The 16430-nt window shown below is 37.4% G+C and overlaps 1 protein-coding gene across 1 annotated transcript in view; it reads left to right on the top strand.

The window, feature by feature from the left end:
* ARHGAP18 (Rho GTPase activating protein 18) overlaps positions 1 to 11593 on the top strand; it is a 197529-nt gene extending 185936 nt beyond the window's left edge. Inside the window, 2 exon segments of the mRNA XM_043964431.1 lie at positions 7385 to 7446; positions 10060 to 11593. Coding sequence (XP_043820366.1) covers positions 7385 to 7446; positions 10060 to 10151 — 154 coding nt within the window. The 3' untranslated portion in view covers positions 10152 to 11593.
* Positions 11594 to 16430: the final 4837 nt, after the last annotated feature.

The following is a 16430-nucleotide window of genomic DNA, read 5'->3' as shown; positions in this document are numbered from 1 at the left end:
TTTTTTTTTTTTTGGTTGATCCCATTTCAAGTAGATGGTTAAAAGTTTCTTCATAGCTCCTGTGTAGTCCTGGCATTAGTAGTATGGCATTCATCTAGTTGGCATGGTGTAGAGACTGCTGAACTTGGAGTCAGGGAGACCTGAACTCAACTCTAGCTTTGGACACTTACTAGCTGTGTGACTCTGAACAAGTTACTTCTCTTTGCCTCAGTTTCCTTATCTATAAAATGGGCACAATAAGATCCCCCTACTTTCCAGGGTTGTTGTGAAGATGAAATGAGATGATATTGTAAAGCACTTTACAAACTTTAAAGTGCTATGTAAATGCCATCTGTTACTACTGCTGATGCTGCTGCTACTACTACTACTTCAGAATGTTGATAAAATATTAAGGTAGTACATACATACACAATATTTTGCAAACCTTAAGATGCTATATAAATATGGTCTTATTTTATGTATTACTGTCACGACTACTAATTCAGAACAAGTTGATAAAATATTAATATGTTACCATATATAAAGCATTTTACAAACCTTAAAGTGACATTTAAATGTCTATTATTATTACTGCTACTACTTCAGTATAGGTTGATAAAATATTTAAAGCACTGTATAAACAGGAGTTGTCATTACTATTTTGCCAGCTGAGTTAGGAAATTACTGCTAAGGAGTATAGTATTTCAGTCCTTTCTATCTTAGTAGATAGCCTTCATATGTAATTGTGGCCCTTCCCCTAACCCTTTCATGCCAGTTCCCCCCTCTCCCCCAAAAAAAAGTCCTTTTGGAACTTAGCTCAGGCTGGGTGGATGGCAGATAATCAGTCCATCATTGGACCCATACTCAAAGAATATTCAACATAGTAAGACCTTGCAAAGTTTGTTTCTTTCCTTATATATCTTTCAAAATCCATGATTACTTCCCACTCCAAGATTAGGAACCAGTAGAATATTAGTGGACAATTCCCAAATTAGGCATTAAGTATTTATTAAGCCCTTACTGTATGCTAGGCTTTGGGGGAAAACAAAGAGAAAAGGAAAGCAAGTCTTCAAGGAGACAGCATGTATACAAGTAAGTATATGCAGAATTATAAAAAAAAATAAGTAAAAATAATTTTGAGAGAGAAGGCACTATGAACTGCAAGGATCAGGAAAAAACTTCATGGAGAAAGTGTTTGAGTCAGGTCTTAAAGGAAATGAGGGATTGTAAAGGTGGAGTCAGGGAGATGAGCATGGGAACAGTCACTGCAAACACATGGCTGTAGAAAATTAAATCCTAATGGTCTGTAAACCGTGCCCTAATTTTGAACATACACCTTCCCTTAATACTATAATGAAGAGTTTGTTGCTCTGTCCCTTTGGGTATTTTATTAAATTTTTCTCTGAATATCTTCTTGAAGCTATTTAGCTTTTGAGAAGTGGATACATTTTTATTTTGCAGGTTTCCCCAAAATAGATTGGTTTTCAGCAGTTACCTATTGACTGCCTCTATTAAAAGTCAAGGTCATATTTAAAAATACCTGTTTTCCATTCTCATCAGTCAAAGGTGTTCATTTTAATTTTTAAAATATTGGTTAAATAATAACTTACTGCTTTAAGTTTTATAAAAGGATTTTTTTCCAGGTTCTATGAATAGATAGTTTGAGTCTATTTTATGCCCATTTTTTAGATGAGGAAACTTAAGCTCAATCTTGTACAGAGACAGACCGTATCTGACCAGCGAAGTCAAACTGTGGTCTTCTTACTTCAAGATTACACTTTTTACTACATGATGTGAATTCAATGAATCTGAGCTCGAGTAAGATCTTGCCTACTGTATGTATTATTATTTATTTTTTTTTTTGGTGAGGCCAATTGGGTTAAGTGACTTGCCCAGGGTCACACGGCTAGTAAGTGTTTAAGTAATCTGAGGTTGGATTTAAACTCAGTTCCTCCTGAATCCAGGCCGGTGCTCTATCCACTGCGCCACCTATCTGCCCCGTATGGAGTAAGTTTAAATCCTTCAGACCGGTGTTCAGGATCTTTTACTACTGGACCCATCTAGGTTCATTGTTCCACCTAGCACAGTGACTTAACTAGCTGTGTGACCTTGGGCAAGTCATTTAACAGCTCTCTGCCTTAATTTCTTCATCTGTAAAATGGGGTTAACATTTTAAGCACCTACTTCCCAGGGTGGTTGTGAGAATCGAATGAGATTATATTTATAAAGCACTTAGCACAGTGCCTGGCACATAGTAGGTGCTTAATAAATTATTCTCTTCCCCAACCTCCCCCCAGCCTTCTCCCTGTCTTTACAGCTTGGTTCCTTACTTTAGTCCTTCAATGGATATGGGTATTTTTTCCATTGATGCTGATAGAAACCCATGTCTTTTTTTTTTAATTGATAAAGTATTTTATTTTTTTTCCCATTACATGTAAAGATAGTTGTCAAATTTTGCTTATACAAGCTTTCCAATTTCAGATTTTTCTCCCTCCCTCCCCTAGACAGCAGGTAATCTGATATAGGTGTTATATATATATATATATATATATATATACACACACACACATAATAACATTAAACATATTTCTGCATTAGTCATGTTATAAGGGAAAAATCAGAGCAATGATGAAAACCTCAAAATAGAAAAACCATCAGCACCAAAAACAAAAGAAATAGTATGGTTCATTCAGCATCTACACTCCACAGTTCTTTTTTTTTCTGGATTTGGAGATCTCTTCTATCATGAGTTCCCTGGAACTCTTCTGTACCATTGCTTAGTGAGAAGAATATAGTCCATCACAATAGATCAACACTCAATGTTGATGATACTGTGTTACAATGTTTCTTCTGGTTCTGTTCATCTCACTCATCATCAGCTCACGTAAGACCCTCCAAGTTTCTCTGAACTGCTCATCGAAATCCATGTCTTCTTATCCTGTACAACCTTAATATATGTACTTCATAACTTCTCCTCATAGCATCTACTCAACATGCTAAAAAGCTTTCCTCTAGCTAGGTCCTTTTGACATTTCTCTAGGTATCGATGAAGGTGGCTAGATGGATACATGCACATATAAATAAGATAGATGGACGGATAGATGATAGTTAGATAGATAGATAGACAGACAGACGACGACAGTAGGCCGGAAGACAGGCCAGGCAGGCAGGCAGGCAGACAGACAGGCGGCAATCAGAACATGCCAGACACCATGCTAAGTACTTGAGCTACAAAAATGAGGAACAGTAAGGACAGAACACCCTAGAGTAGGGTGAAGTGGTAAGGATTTCAGGCAAAGTAAGGTCAAAGCTCATACTTGTCAGAACTCAGAGGGGTTCCAAGTGTGTAGTCCAGGGTTTTAGTGGGGAGGAAGTGGGTACAATGGCTGGAGTGGAGCTTGACATACTGTAGAGGTGGCTGGGAAATAGTGTGTAGGCCTTCTTCTGGGCAAGGTAAAATGAAAGTTCATTTGTCAGAGCCCAGAGTGATTCCAAAGGTTTCAGGCCAAAGGTTTGGCTTTGCCATTTCTTGTTCTTTCTTTAAATGACATCTTTTTCCCAATGGATCCAATCCATTCTACTCTCTACACACACACACACACACACACACACACACACACACACACACACACACACACACACGCACACACGCACACACGCACACATACTCACATTGTTGCCTGAGAGAACAGTGAACTTAAAATGGGATGTCCCTGTGCTCTATTTTGTGACCTTGTGCAAATCATTTAAAACTCATTTGACCTTAGTTTCTTCATCTGTTAAATAAGGATAATAAAGATGCTACCTATTTCACAGAGTATGAGATCAAATGAGGAGGGTACTATGGGAAGGATGGGGGTTGAGTTCTCTGGAACTAAGGAGAGTGATGGCCAAAAAAAGAAAAAAAAGACTTCAAAAAGATCAAGGAGATCCTGCACACAATGGGCTTTGTAAACTGTAAAAATGCTATGTCAGAAATTATTATTTCCATGTTATTCCTCCTACTTGTGGTGATTAAAATTATAAGGGATCTCCCTATTACTGTCCCAAGTTTTAGGGAAAATTAGCTGGGGTTTTAATATGTAGCTACTTAGAAATTAGAGGCTACTGTAACAGTTTGGGGCATTACGCATATTAAATATTAGTAAAGAGAGAATGCACATTGCTCAGAATGATCAGAAGGCCTGTCTAAGATAGAGGGGAGAGAATCATCTGCATCCTGCCTCCTTGAGCATTCCAAACCAAGAGAGCAAGTCAGAGCAGAAGCTTCCTTAGGTCAGGAGTAGAGGTGGCCCTTACACACTGCTTAAAATTAATTGGCTAGCATCATTCAAATCTATTGGTTCATTGGACTTGAGGGTGGTCCATGAGCAGTACACACTCACGTCAGAGTACAGAGGGCTGACCCTCTGAGGGGAAAAGTTTTCAGGTAGGTGTGGTTTTTATTGATGTAACTTCCTGTAGGTAGTCAGCAAGGTCATTCTACATTTCCTTTGAAATTCTCCTGACTCTGGGCTAGCCCCTAGAAAGGTCAGGCAAAGCTCTCTGGCTTAGGACCTAAAGTAGGACCTCTGAGAGTTCCAAAACTCCATTATTTTCTCACATACTAAAAATGGCTATTGGGGCAGTCCCAGTCTAATCATTCATTTTTTTTCCCCTCTGCCCTAAGTGTTGTTGTACTGCAGCATTTGCCCTGTACTTTATTATTCTTGCATTTCATTGTATTGACTTTCCTGTGTAATTTGTGAAATTAATCTCTCTAATTTAAAGTCACACCTTATATGTGATTGTGCAAGTTGTTCTCAGATTGCTGCATGGATGTCTGATAAAGTAGATTATAAATTCCTGAAAGGGGGTATGGGAGTTACCCTTTGCCTTTTCTTTTGTATCTTCTATAGCATTCAGTAAAATGCTTTCCCCATAGGAGAGCTCATACTGATAAAGACTTTTTGACTGAATTCATTATGTACATGTTAAACACTTACTATATTCTAGGGACTGTGCTGTAGCCTGTGGTTGCCAAAACAACAACAAAAAGAAGTACTTCCTGGGGCAGCTAGGTGGCATAGTTTATAAAGCACCGGCCCTGGATTTAGGAAGACCTGATTTCAAATCTGGCCTCAGACACTTGACACTTACTAGCTGTGTGACCCTGGGCAAGTCACTTAACCCTCATTGCCCAGCCAAAAATAAATAAATAAATAAAATAAAAAGAAGTATTTCCTACCTTCAACAAAGTTTACATTCTATTGGGAGGAATACAAGCTGTACACATTTAGTACATACAAATCCTGTACCAAATCAATAATATTGTTTTAAGATGGGTTGTTCAGTCATTTTTTTCAGTTGTGTTCAACTCTTCATGGCCCCATTTGGGGTTTCCTTGGCAAAGATACTGGAGTGGTTTGCCATTTCCTTCTCCAGCTCATTTTACAGATGAGGAAACTGAGGCAAACATGGTTAAGTGACTGGCCCAGGGTCACACAGCTAGGAAGTGTCTGAGGCCAGATTTGAACTCAGGGAGAAGAGTCTTCCTGGCCTGTCACTCTGTACATTATGCCACCTAGCTGTGTGAGATGGGTAATAAGCCTGTTATTATCCCTAATTTACAGATGAGGAAAGACAGATTAACTCAGAAGAGTTAAATAACTTGCCTTATGGTCATGCAATTATTAAATACCTTTCATGGTCAATATGCTATAGTAGGGGATACTATAACCACATACTAACTCATCAGACCCTGATCTTCTGGATCTCTACATGTCAATCACATATCCGAGCTGTGTTTCAAAAGCAAATGTTTACTGGAAAAGCAATGAGTACTTACAGTGAATTGTACTAATAGAGGGTCACAAAATCACAGATTTAGATCTAGAAGGGCCCTTGGAGCCATCTGCTCAAGTGATTTCCCTAATAAAGATCAGGTCTAAGCATGTCTCCCCATCTAATCAGTGACCTCCAAATGGTTCTCTATTACCTCCCAGATCTAATATCAGCTCCCCTGTTTGGTATTTCATAACTTTACTGCTTCTTCTATCCTGCCTCTCCCCAGCCTGTCTTTTGGCTTCACTGGCCTCACTTGTTCTACCTCATACATTTGACCCGCCATCTTTTGACTCTGTTTCATTGCTGGTTATTCCCTGGTACCGGACTGCTGTTCCCTTATCACTTCTGCATCTGCACTTCCCTGGCTTCTTTTAAAACTCAGCTTAGTTCCCATTTTGGACAAGAGGCTTTTCCTGGTCTCTTTTTCCCATGCCCCCCAATACTCCCAGTCCCTCTCCCTCTGAGATGATCTTCCATCTAACCTCCTGAGAGCATCCAGCCTACCGTTCCATCAATCTGTCATGTGTGTAAATAGTTATTTATATGCTGCCTTCTACGTGACAATGGGAGCTCCTCAGTTGAAGACTGAGGTTCAGAGACTTAAGGATTTATAGGTAACTTGTCTAAATCCATACTGGTGATAAAGGTGAACTTAGGGGAAAGAGGATGGTTGAAAATTCTGATTCTAGAGCAAGCACACTTTCTATGATACCATGATGCCTCTCATTTTTTTTCTTCTAGGTGTTGCTCTAGAGCACCAAAAGCAACCCAGAGGTCCTAGGGAAGGAAGAAAGAAAACCTTAAAAATAAACAACTTACTAGAAATCTTGGTTCCATAAATAGAACTGATTCCTTTTAATATATTCCCAAGATTGAAAAAATATATATATATGATATATATACACATATACATATACATACACATATATACATATACATACATACATATATATGTGTGTGTATATATATATATATATATATATATATAACGAATGTATGTCTCTCTAATTGAATTTTAAGTTCCTTAGGGTAAAGACTAGACCTTATACATCTTGGTATTCCTCTCAGGACACAACCACTGTGCTGTGCTTGGTAAATATTTATTGAATGAATGAAAGGAATGTGAAAAATATAGTGAAAATATTTCTTTTTAACAGCTATCCAAGTGTCTTTTTGATACCCAGATACCATATATTATTGGAAATGAGTGTGTTATTTTCTTTGAAATCTTATGTCTTTAGATATTTCAAAACTAGAAGCCATAAATTTTTATATTAATAAGTTTATTGGTAATTGATGTGTTGGGCATTTTGTTTAAAATTTTATGTCTTTACATAGTGATTTGTTATTTATTTTGCTTTGATATGCACGAGTGGCTGAGTTAATATTAATTTACAGGTGACATCTTATTACTGATTCTGCACATTTAGCAGATGGGAAGAATAGAAATGTGTAGATAATTACAGTGTGTCTAAGTTGTGAATTTTCCATACAGCCCAGAATCCCCTTAGCACATTAAAAGGATATGGTTGCAAGCTGTTTGATGGTGTGACTAATCAGTTTGTTTTCTCTCCAACAGTGGAGTTGTCCAGACACTCAAGAAAGGGGAAGTTTTTTTGTATGAAATAGGAGGAAATATTGGTAAGAACAGGTTTTTCTACCTTCCCTATAAGATCTGACATTTATCATCTTTATTATTAACATCTCTGGAGCAAAATGGGTCAAGAATATAAAATAACATTATAGATGCTGCTAAGTCATGGTTTTGTCTATGATCTACTTACTCATAGCTTTTTTTTTTTAGACTTTTTTTTTTTAGTGAGGCAATTGGGGTTAAGTGACTTGCCCAGGGTCACACAGCTAGTGTTAAGTGTCTGAGGCCGGATTTGAACTCAGGTACTCCTGACTCCAGGGCCGGTGCTTTATCCACTGCGCCACCTAGCTGCCCCTACTCATAGCTTTTTAAGAAGGAATTTTGGATGGTCAACTCTTTCTCTTCAAGCTCTGAGCCACCTCCACATAAACTTTCCCTCTGAGTTTAACTTCAGATTTAGGCAAATTCCCTGCAATTGGAAAGACTCTCATACTCTCTAGTGATGCAAATTTTCCAAACACTACTTCCTTCATACTTAAATTACAACTCACCTGCAGGAATGAGGTACTTAGTGGCCAAAAAAGCATTTTTGATGTTGTATTTTTTTTTAAAGGAAAAAACCAGAAATGTTTCTGACTCTGGTTTTTGTTGTTGTTGTTTGCCTAATATTCTATACACAATGGGGATTTATGATATTCCTTGTGTAGAATGGAAATAGCATAAATGGATTTTAAAAAATATTTTGTAATGCTTCATGGACATTTAAAAATTTTTCAGTTTAAAAATATCTCTTTTTTATCCTTTAAAAATAATTAACTTGGGGGGCAGCTAGATGGCGCAGTGGTTAAAGCACCAGCCCTGGATTCAGGAGTACCTGAGTTCAAATCCAGCCTCAGACACTTAACACTTACTAGCTGTGTGACCCTGGGCAAGTCACTTAACCCCCATTGCCCCGCCCCCCCCCCCCAAAAAATCTAAAAAAAAAATAATTAATTCGGGGCAGCTAGGTGGCGCAGTGGATAAAGCACTGGCCCTGGATTCAGGAGGACCTGAGTTTAAATCTGGTCTCAGACACTTGACACTTACTAGCTGTGTGACCCTGGGTAAGTCACTTAACCCTCATTGCCCTGCAAAAAAAACAAAACAAAACACAAAGAATTAACTTTAATTTTTATTTAGAATTTGAAAATGAGTAGGGAAAAATGACTTAAAAAAAGAAAGTAAGGAAAAGAATGTTTTGTTTTGTTTTGTTTTGTGGGGCAATGAGGGTTAAGTGACTTTCCCAGGGTCACACAGCTAGTTAGTGTCAAGTGTCTGAGGCCAGATTTAAACTCAGGTCCTCCTGAATCCAGGGCCAGTGCTTTATCCACTGCGCCACCTAGCTGCCCCCAAGAATATTTTAATTTAAAAAAAAATTATTTTGAAACAACCACAGACAGCTGGATTAGGAGTCAAGAGACTTGGGGTCAAGTCTCATATCTACTGCCAACTTGCTGTTTGATCATGGGAAAGTCATTTAACTTCTCTGGGCTTTAGTTTTCTCACTTGAAAAAGGAGATTGGGCAGCTAGGTAGTGCAGTGGATAAAGCACTGGCCCTGGATTCAGGAGGACCTGAGTGCAAATCCAGCTTCAGACACTTGACACTTACTAGCTGTGTGACCCAGTGCAAGTCACTTAACCCTCATTGCCCCGCCCCCCCCAACAAAAAAGCACAGAAGAAACAGAAAAAGGAAGAGATCGAACATGGATGGTTCCTACGTCCCCTTTCAGGTATAAAAATCTATGATTTTATGAATCTATTCAAAATGAAAACTTAATTTAGGTGAGTTTGTTTCTGAGACTTAAAGAAAAGTATGTTGCCTGTAAGTGGAACAATTAATAGCTCATTTTCTTAAAATTATAAGGATATTTGAAACTTATAGTTTAAACCTTTCCCATCCAGATTTTGCAAAATGAACCATAAGATGCAAACTCACTTCCTTCTTGCTAAATAAAATTTAAGTTTTCATCTTTCCTCTTGGGAGTTAAGAATGACATATGGAATGTCCTATAAAGAAGAGGCTTCCAGGGGCAGCTAGATGGTGCAGTGGATAGAGCACCGGCCCTGGAGTCAGGAGTACCTGAGTTCAAATCTGGCCTCAGACACTTAACACTTACTAGCTGTGTGACCCTGGGCAAGTCACTTAACCCCAAGAAGAGGCTTCCAGGGAACATCAGAAGTAATATTTTTTACTAGTTTCTGTGGATATTCTATGTTAATGATTTCATTTTATTTATGTAGGTATATGTGTGTGTGTTTATAAATTTTTATATAGTTCTGCAATACTGTCCTTGGTAATAATTTTGGGGGAATGAAGAAAATTGGGGTTAGGAAGCTGATATTTTTTTTTAAGTCCAAAGTTTCTGAATTAAAATTTGAAACTATCTGGTATCTTGGAAAGAACAGTGGCTCTATTATCAAGACTGGGGTTCAAAATCTTCTTCTGTCACTTAGTATCTGTGTGACATTGGGTAAGTCGCTTAACCTCTGGGCATCTGTTTCCTCATCCTTAAAGAACGGCCTCTGGGGTAACTTCTGATTCTAGATCAATTATCCTAAATTTTTAAAAAAATGGACATCTTCACCATTGTAACTTGGTAACATATATGTCTTTAATAGGAGAACGCTGCCTTGATGATGATACCTACATGAAAGATTTATACCAACTCAACCCAAATGCTGAGTGGGTTATAAAGTCCAAACCGTCCTAGAAGACTTGCAAACTGCAGACAATTATGTGGCTTGACTTAATGAAGATTGTTGGATTGAAGAAAATGAAAGAAATCGTGGGATTCTTTTGTTATTCTAATATACCCTACTATTAACGAGTGACACTTTGAAGCCTTATAAAAAATAAATCTCCCTTGACAGTTCACAGTTGGCACAGCCTAAAGAGTATTTTCCTTATTTTTAATATGATTTGTGCTCCTGCCAGAATAATGGATTTTATTATTATTAAGGAAACAAAAGCCCCTTGAGTGAGATATGGAGGAAATTAATTGGTTTATGGCCTGTGTTATATACTCTGTGTAACATGTGCTAGTTAGTGTAGGTGATTGGATTTAATATTATAGGAAAATGTATGTGTTTGAATTCCCATGCCCCTTTCCAATCATATATACTCTTGGTACATTTTTTTTAAACCCATGAATGAGGATCACATTTTTTTTAAGTTTTTTTTTGTTTCATTTTTTCTGATGATAATACATTCCAGGTGTGACTGGTTACTAAGATAGTACATCTCTCAGAACCAGTTGACTTGAGTAGCACATCTTGCAATGTTAGAAAGCTATTATTCGCATTAGTGAGGCATTGTTTTAACAATTATTTGCTACTCCTGCCATATCACATGAGGTGATTCAGAATTTTTTTACATGTATCTGACACATGCACAGAACTGTATCCACTTTCTAGAAAATAGGACTGTCAAAAACTGCCAATTATCACTGAACCATCGAATACTAATGTTTGAGAATAAATAAAATATATCCATGAAGAGGAATGGGATTATGGAAAGCCAAACCACTTAGCATACTCTGTATTCCTTTAAATGGAAATTTAAAAGTGGTAGCTGGTGCTCTGCATTGTCACAGGCGAATTAGAAATGTATGCAAGGTCATGTAATGCAGTAATGGTTGGAGAATACATTGTATACAGAGAGGGATTGCAGAGTCATAAAAGTCTGCTGGTTCACATAATTCTAGTTGGTAGGACCCAGTGCACATGAGCAGGCTGATGTTCATAGGCTTATTTTACAAATAATCAGAATAAATTTGTTATATGTAGTGGAAAGTACCATTCACAGGAATTTTATTGCACAAACCATATTGTGACTAAAGATCTTGAGACTGCACTGTAAATAAGAAGGATCAAATGGAAGAAAAATGTTAAATATTTTATGAGTTTTGAGTGTAGTAAATAAAAGGCAATGTAAATGAGTAACTCAACAAACTGTGTTTATGACACTTTTTGGGAGGACTTAAGAAAATTTATACATTTTATCAAGAACCCTTGATGTCATTTTAATTAAGAGGAAAGTGTTATTAATAAGAAGAGTTGTAAATTTTCAGCATATAATTACAAAACCATCCTGTGGATATGATCACTTAAATAACTGTGGTGATTTTGTGCCATTTTTCTTTTTTATTATTTAAACAAGATCTTTTATAATTAAATACATTTTTCTTAATCTATCTTCTCTCTTGAATTATTACTTCTAATTGTATGAATGCATGAGTAATGCTCAACCCAAAAGGCTATAATTGTTGAATTTTTTTTTTTTAGTTCTAAATGATTTCCACTCTTCATTGGCTATTATGTAACTTTCCAAATGGAAAGACATGTGGGAGACATAAAATTGTTTTCTTTCTTGTTTTCCTCTCTTGTTGACTTCTCTCCTTGAGGAGATCTCAATAGGGATTTTGCCTTATGACTAATTTTCACAACATATATTAATGAAATGTATGCCAAATAATGCTTTATCATTCTATCCAGCATTATCAGCATTATGGTGAAAACAGCCCAACATAAGGGAAAAAAACCGTTCACAGGGAATATATTTTTTCATTTTTTATTTTTATTTTTTCAGGGCAATGAGGGTTAAGTGACTTGCCCAGGGTCACACAGCTATTAATGTAAAGTGTCTGAGGTTACATTCAAACTCAGGTCCTCCTGAATCCAAGGCTGGTGCTTTATCTACTGCGCCACCTAGCTACCCCCACAGGGAATATTTTTATTCGCCTGAACTTTGTCAACAAAGGAAGCACATAAGATGCTGATTCAAATCAATAGGAAGAGCAGAATTTTCCTACCATTCTTATCATCTCTTTCCCAATCACCATTGTCCCATTTCAACCTAGAAAAGGGCACCAAGTTTTGGGGGTCAGTCATTCCATAATTTTTGTTTGTTTTTTTGTTTTTGCAGGCAATGAGGGTTAAGTGACTTGTCCAAGGTCACACAGCTAGTAAGTGTCAAGTGTTTGAGGCCGGATTTGAACTCAGGTACTCCTGAATCCCGGGCCGGTGCTTTAAACCACTGTACCATCTAACTGCCCCCCATTCCATAATTTTGAACCCCCCAATTGGAGCATCATCATAACATACATTTCCCTTTATTGGAGCAAAAACTTTGCTTCTTTCCAAAAGGACAAACAAACAAAACACTTTTATCTTTCCCTTAAGTGTTTTCCAAAAAGACAACTTAACAACAACCTTTTTTGATGACACATTTCATTGTCCTTTGGTACAAGCTTTGAAGATAGAATTTTCCAATGCTAAAATAATGTTACATCATCTCCCCCCTCCCCCCAACAGAGTTCCTTATTGTCTTTTTTTGTTTGAATTTTAACTCCATGAGTTGGTTGTCTTGCATGTTTGTTTTTTGTAAGAGAGCACAAACGAGAAACCAAATGTGTTGGGGTTGAGAGTCGTGCAGAACAATTCTAAAGGGGATTGTTCTAAGGGTGGAAAGTAGATGAGCTAGGGTTTTTTTTGTTTTGTTTTGTTTTGTTTTGTTTGCAGGGCAATGGGGGTCAAGTGACTTGCCCAGGGTCACACAGCTAGTAAGTGTCAAGTGTCTGAGGCTGGATTTGAACTCAGGAACTCCTGAATCCAGGGCCAGTGCTTTATCCACTGTGCCACCTAGCTGCCCCGATGAGCTAGGTTTTAAAAAATAAAGATTTCTGTTTTTATTATATATGTTTTATGTTTTCTGAATGAGGTCATTATAATTTGATACTATTAAAAGCTGTTGTTGAAAATGTTATTGAAAATCCCCTGAAAATTTGCCTTGGGAAAAGCAGTTTAAAATCATGTGATTTTTCATATTTGTTCTTTCTGTTTTTCAGTTGGATCACCTCCTGCCTTCATGAATGTTTCTTAAATATTTGTAGGTGGCAGTAGGTGGCAGTATTGCCCAGATATTCTTTTGTTTCTCAACCTGGATGGCTTAGGATCTAATACACAGACTTTAGAAATTCTGAAGCCGATATTACAGTGAATTTTCCAAAATAATCCTGTGTAATAGACATCATTCTTATCTGTTAAAATACTAAGGTATAGGAGGTAGAAAGAATTGTATCACGTAGGTATCATTTCATCCTGCTGGGAGCTTATCTTCTAAAATGATTCTTTCTCTTTCCTCCTTTCTCTCCCCTTTCATTCATCTGTTAATTTATTAAAAGCAAATATGCTTATTAATGCATTTCAGATATATAAGGGATTTTGCTTAATATAATACAAGGAATGACATAAACAGTTATCATTTAAAACTCAGTGTATATTTTAGGTTATTTACAACCCAAAATTTGAAGGCAAAGTAAGGTGTTTGACAAATGAATGGTGAAGCTTAAGCATAATCAACTATTTGCATAGCAAATGACATATTGAGAAAAGTAATACCTTGTATCCTTTAAGTTAATAGGAATACTTTTCAGTAATGCTTTAATGTGGGGAAGAGGGCAGGGAATGAAAGACATCATTATCCTTTGCTTAATTCATTTTCCCCCAAAACCTCTCTTTATATGCAAACAGATGTCAAAAGTTTTCAGTACAATCTTTCATGGCTTCTCCCATTATCAGCGTTTGGGGGAATAAAGTGACATAAAAACAGTACTTATTATTGTGAAGGGCAGTGTATTCGTGAGGCACTGGGCAGGGATTCATGCCCTCTTACCCTTGAGAATCTTATGGGCTAGGTGAAAGGGACAAGGCATATTCACAGAAGGAAAGGACATGAGAAGTGTTAACAAGGTGAGATGAGCTCGGAGTCAGGAAAGAAACCTTTGGGGGAGAGGTCAGTTGAAGGAACTCTTCATGAAGGGGTTAGCACTGGAGCTGACTGGGGCCTTGATAGATGATGGGCTTTTTACTCATGGAGGATGCGGGGAAGGGATATTTCAAATCAAGGGAATAGCATAAGCAAAGGTCCCATGAGGAGAACATTTGGGTTATGGCAAGCAATCCTGATTGGCTACAAAATATAGTTTTAATAGGGAGGCAAATGGAGATCATACTGGAAAAAAAAAGATTGACTTCTCTAGGACCTAGAGCCTTGAGTGTCAGGCTAAAGAATTTGAGGAGCCATGTCTTTGAGCAAGGAAGAAATGGGATCAAGGTTTCATTTTAGAAATCACTTCATTAGTATTAATTTAATTGCTTTGAAAACTTAAGAAATTTTATTAAGTAGAGCAGTTCATAGCCCCTTATGTTTAGAAATCCAGTCTGTGTAGCTAATAACAGTGGCAAAGACCATTTTTTGAGCATGTAATGGCTCCATAAAGATATAAAGACAATAACAAATAAGAAGATCTTTGCTCTAAGTTAAAGTTATCCTAGATAACTCACAGCACCATCATATAGAACAGAGATCTTTCTTTTCAACTTGGTCAAGAAATCCAGGGGAGAAAATGAATTGCCATCTACTTCTTGTTTTTTGTCACTCATCATTGTTCAGTCATTGTTCATTCATGTATGACTCTTTGTGGCCCCATTTGCAGTTTTCTTGGCAGAGATACTAGAGTGGTTTGCCATTTCCTTTTCCAACTCATTTTACAGATGAGGAAGCTGAGGCAAATGGGTAATTGACTCGACCAGGGTCATGTGGCTAGTAAGTGTCAGGCTGGATTTGAAGTCAGGAAGATGACCTTTATTGCATGATACCTTGCTGGCTCTTGGGTGGATTGTGTGCTTGCACCCCCAGTTGAAGTTTTTGATTCCCTACAGCCAGTTCTCAGTTCTACTATTTCTGGATTGCTTGTTTGTTTCAGATTTAACAACTAGTGATAGCAAAATCCTTCTAAAATTCCCATTGGCCTCAATATTTAAATTCATGGATATCTATTCATGTAATGCCTCTGGTTCTTTCACATCCCTGTAGTGTGCATGCTCATTAGGTTTAGCATCAAGTAATCCCAGGATATCTGACAACACTTGATTTATTTTTGGGGGGGGGCAGGGCAATGAGGGTTAAGTGACTTTCCCAGGGTCACACAGCTATTAAGGGTCAAGTGTCTGAGGCCAGATTTGAACTCAGGTCCTCCTGAATCTAAGGCCAGTGCTTTTATCCACTTTGCCAGCTAGCTGCCCCCTCTGACAGCACTTGAAAAGTCTGCTATTTGGTCTCTACGTGAAGCCTATCCCCATTCCAACCACTGAAGTAACTTTTCTAAGTATAAATCTGACCATATCATGTTCTCTTCCCCCACCCTGTTCCCAAGTCAATAAATTCCAATGGTTCTCTATTGCCTCTGGATCAAATATAAACTTGCCTACTTGGCATTTAAAAACTCTCTCTTCACACATGGACCCTTCCTACCTTTCCATTCGTTTTTGTCATTACTCCCCTCATAGCATGCTACAGTCTAGCCATATTGAACTACTTGTTGATTGTCACACATATCATGCCATCTCTGTTCTCTTGCACTGGCTGTCTCCAATATACTCACTTCTGGCTTCTAGAATCCCAAGTTTCCTTCAAGACTCAGACTTCTGTACACAAAAACTTTCCTGCTCTCCACAGCTTATGATTTATCCCCAAATGACTTTGTTTTCCATTTCATCCATCTTTCTATATCTCTGTCTCTGTATGTCTTACTGACTAATCATCTATACATATGTACATACAATATGTGTATATATAATTATACAATACATACATATAAGTGCATGTTGTTCCCTTCATTAGAATTAAAGCTCCCTGAGGGCAGGGTCTGTTACACTTTTGTCTTTATACATTACTATTATTTAACACCTTGCCTGGTAGAGCACTTGATAAATGCTTGTTGGTTGATTTGTTGGTTGGAGGAACTCTTTCCTTGCTTCTTTTTTTTAAAAAATTGATACCCAAAATATAAGCAGAAAGGCACTGATCACTCATAATAAGGAATGTCTACATAAAACCTAAGATAAGATCTGATGAAAACCAAAAAAGTTATAGAACTAGGAACCTTCATATGGGACCTAATTCTTTTGTTGGAGAATGTATGCTTCTC

The sequence above is a fragment of the Dromiciops gliroides genome, chromosome 4 (genome assembly GCF_019393635.1).
Source record: "Dromiciops gliroides isolate mDroGli1 chromosome 4, mDroGli1.pri, whole genome shotgun sequence".
NCBI lineage: Eukaryota > Metazoa > Chordata > Mammalia > Microbiotheria > Microbiotheriidae > Dromiciops > Dromiciops gliroides.
This window is presented reverse-complemented; position numbering and strand designations above follow the sequence as displayed.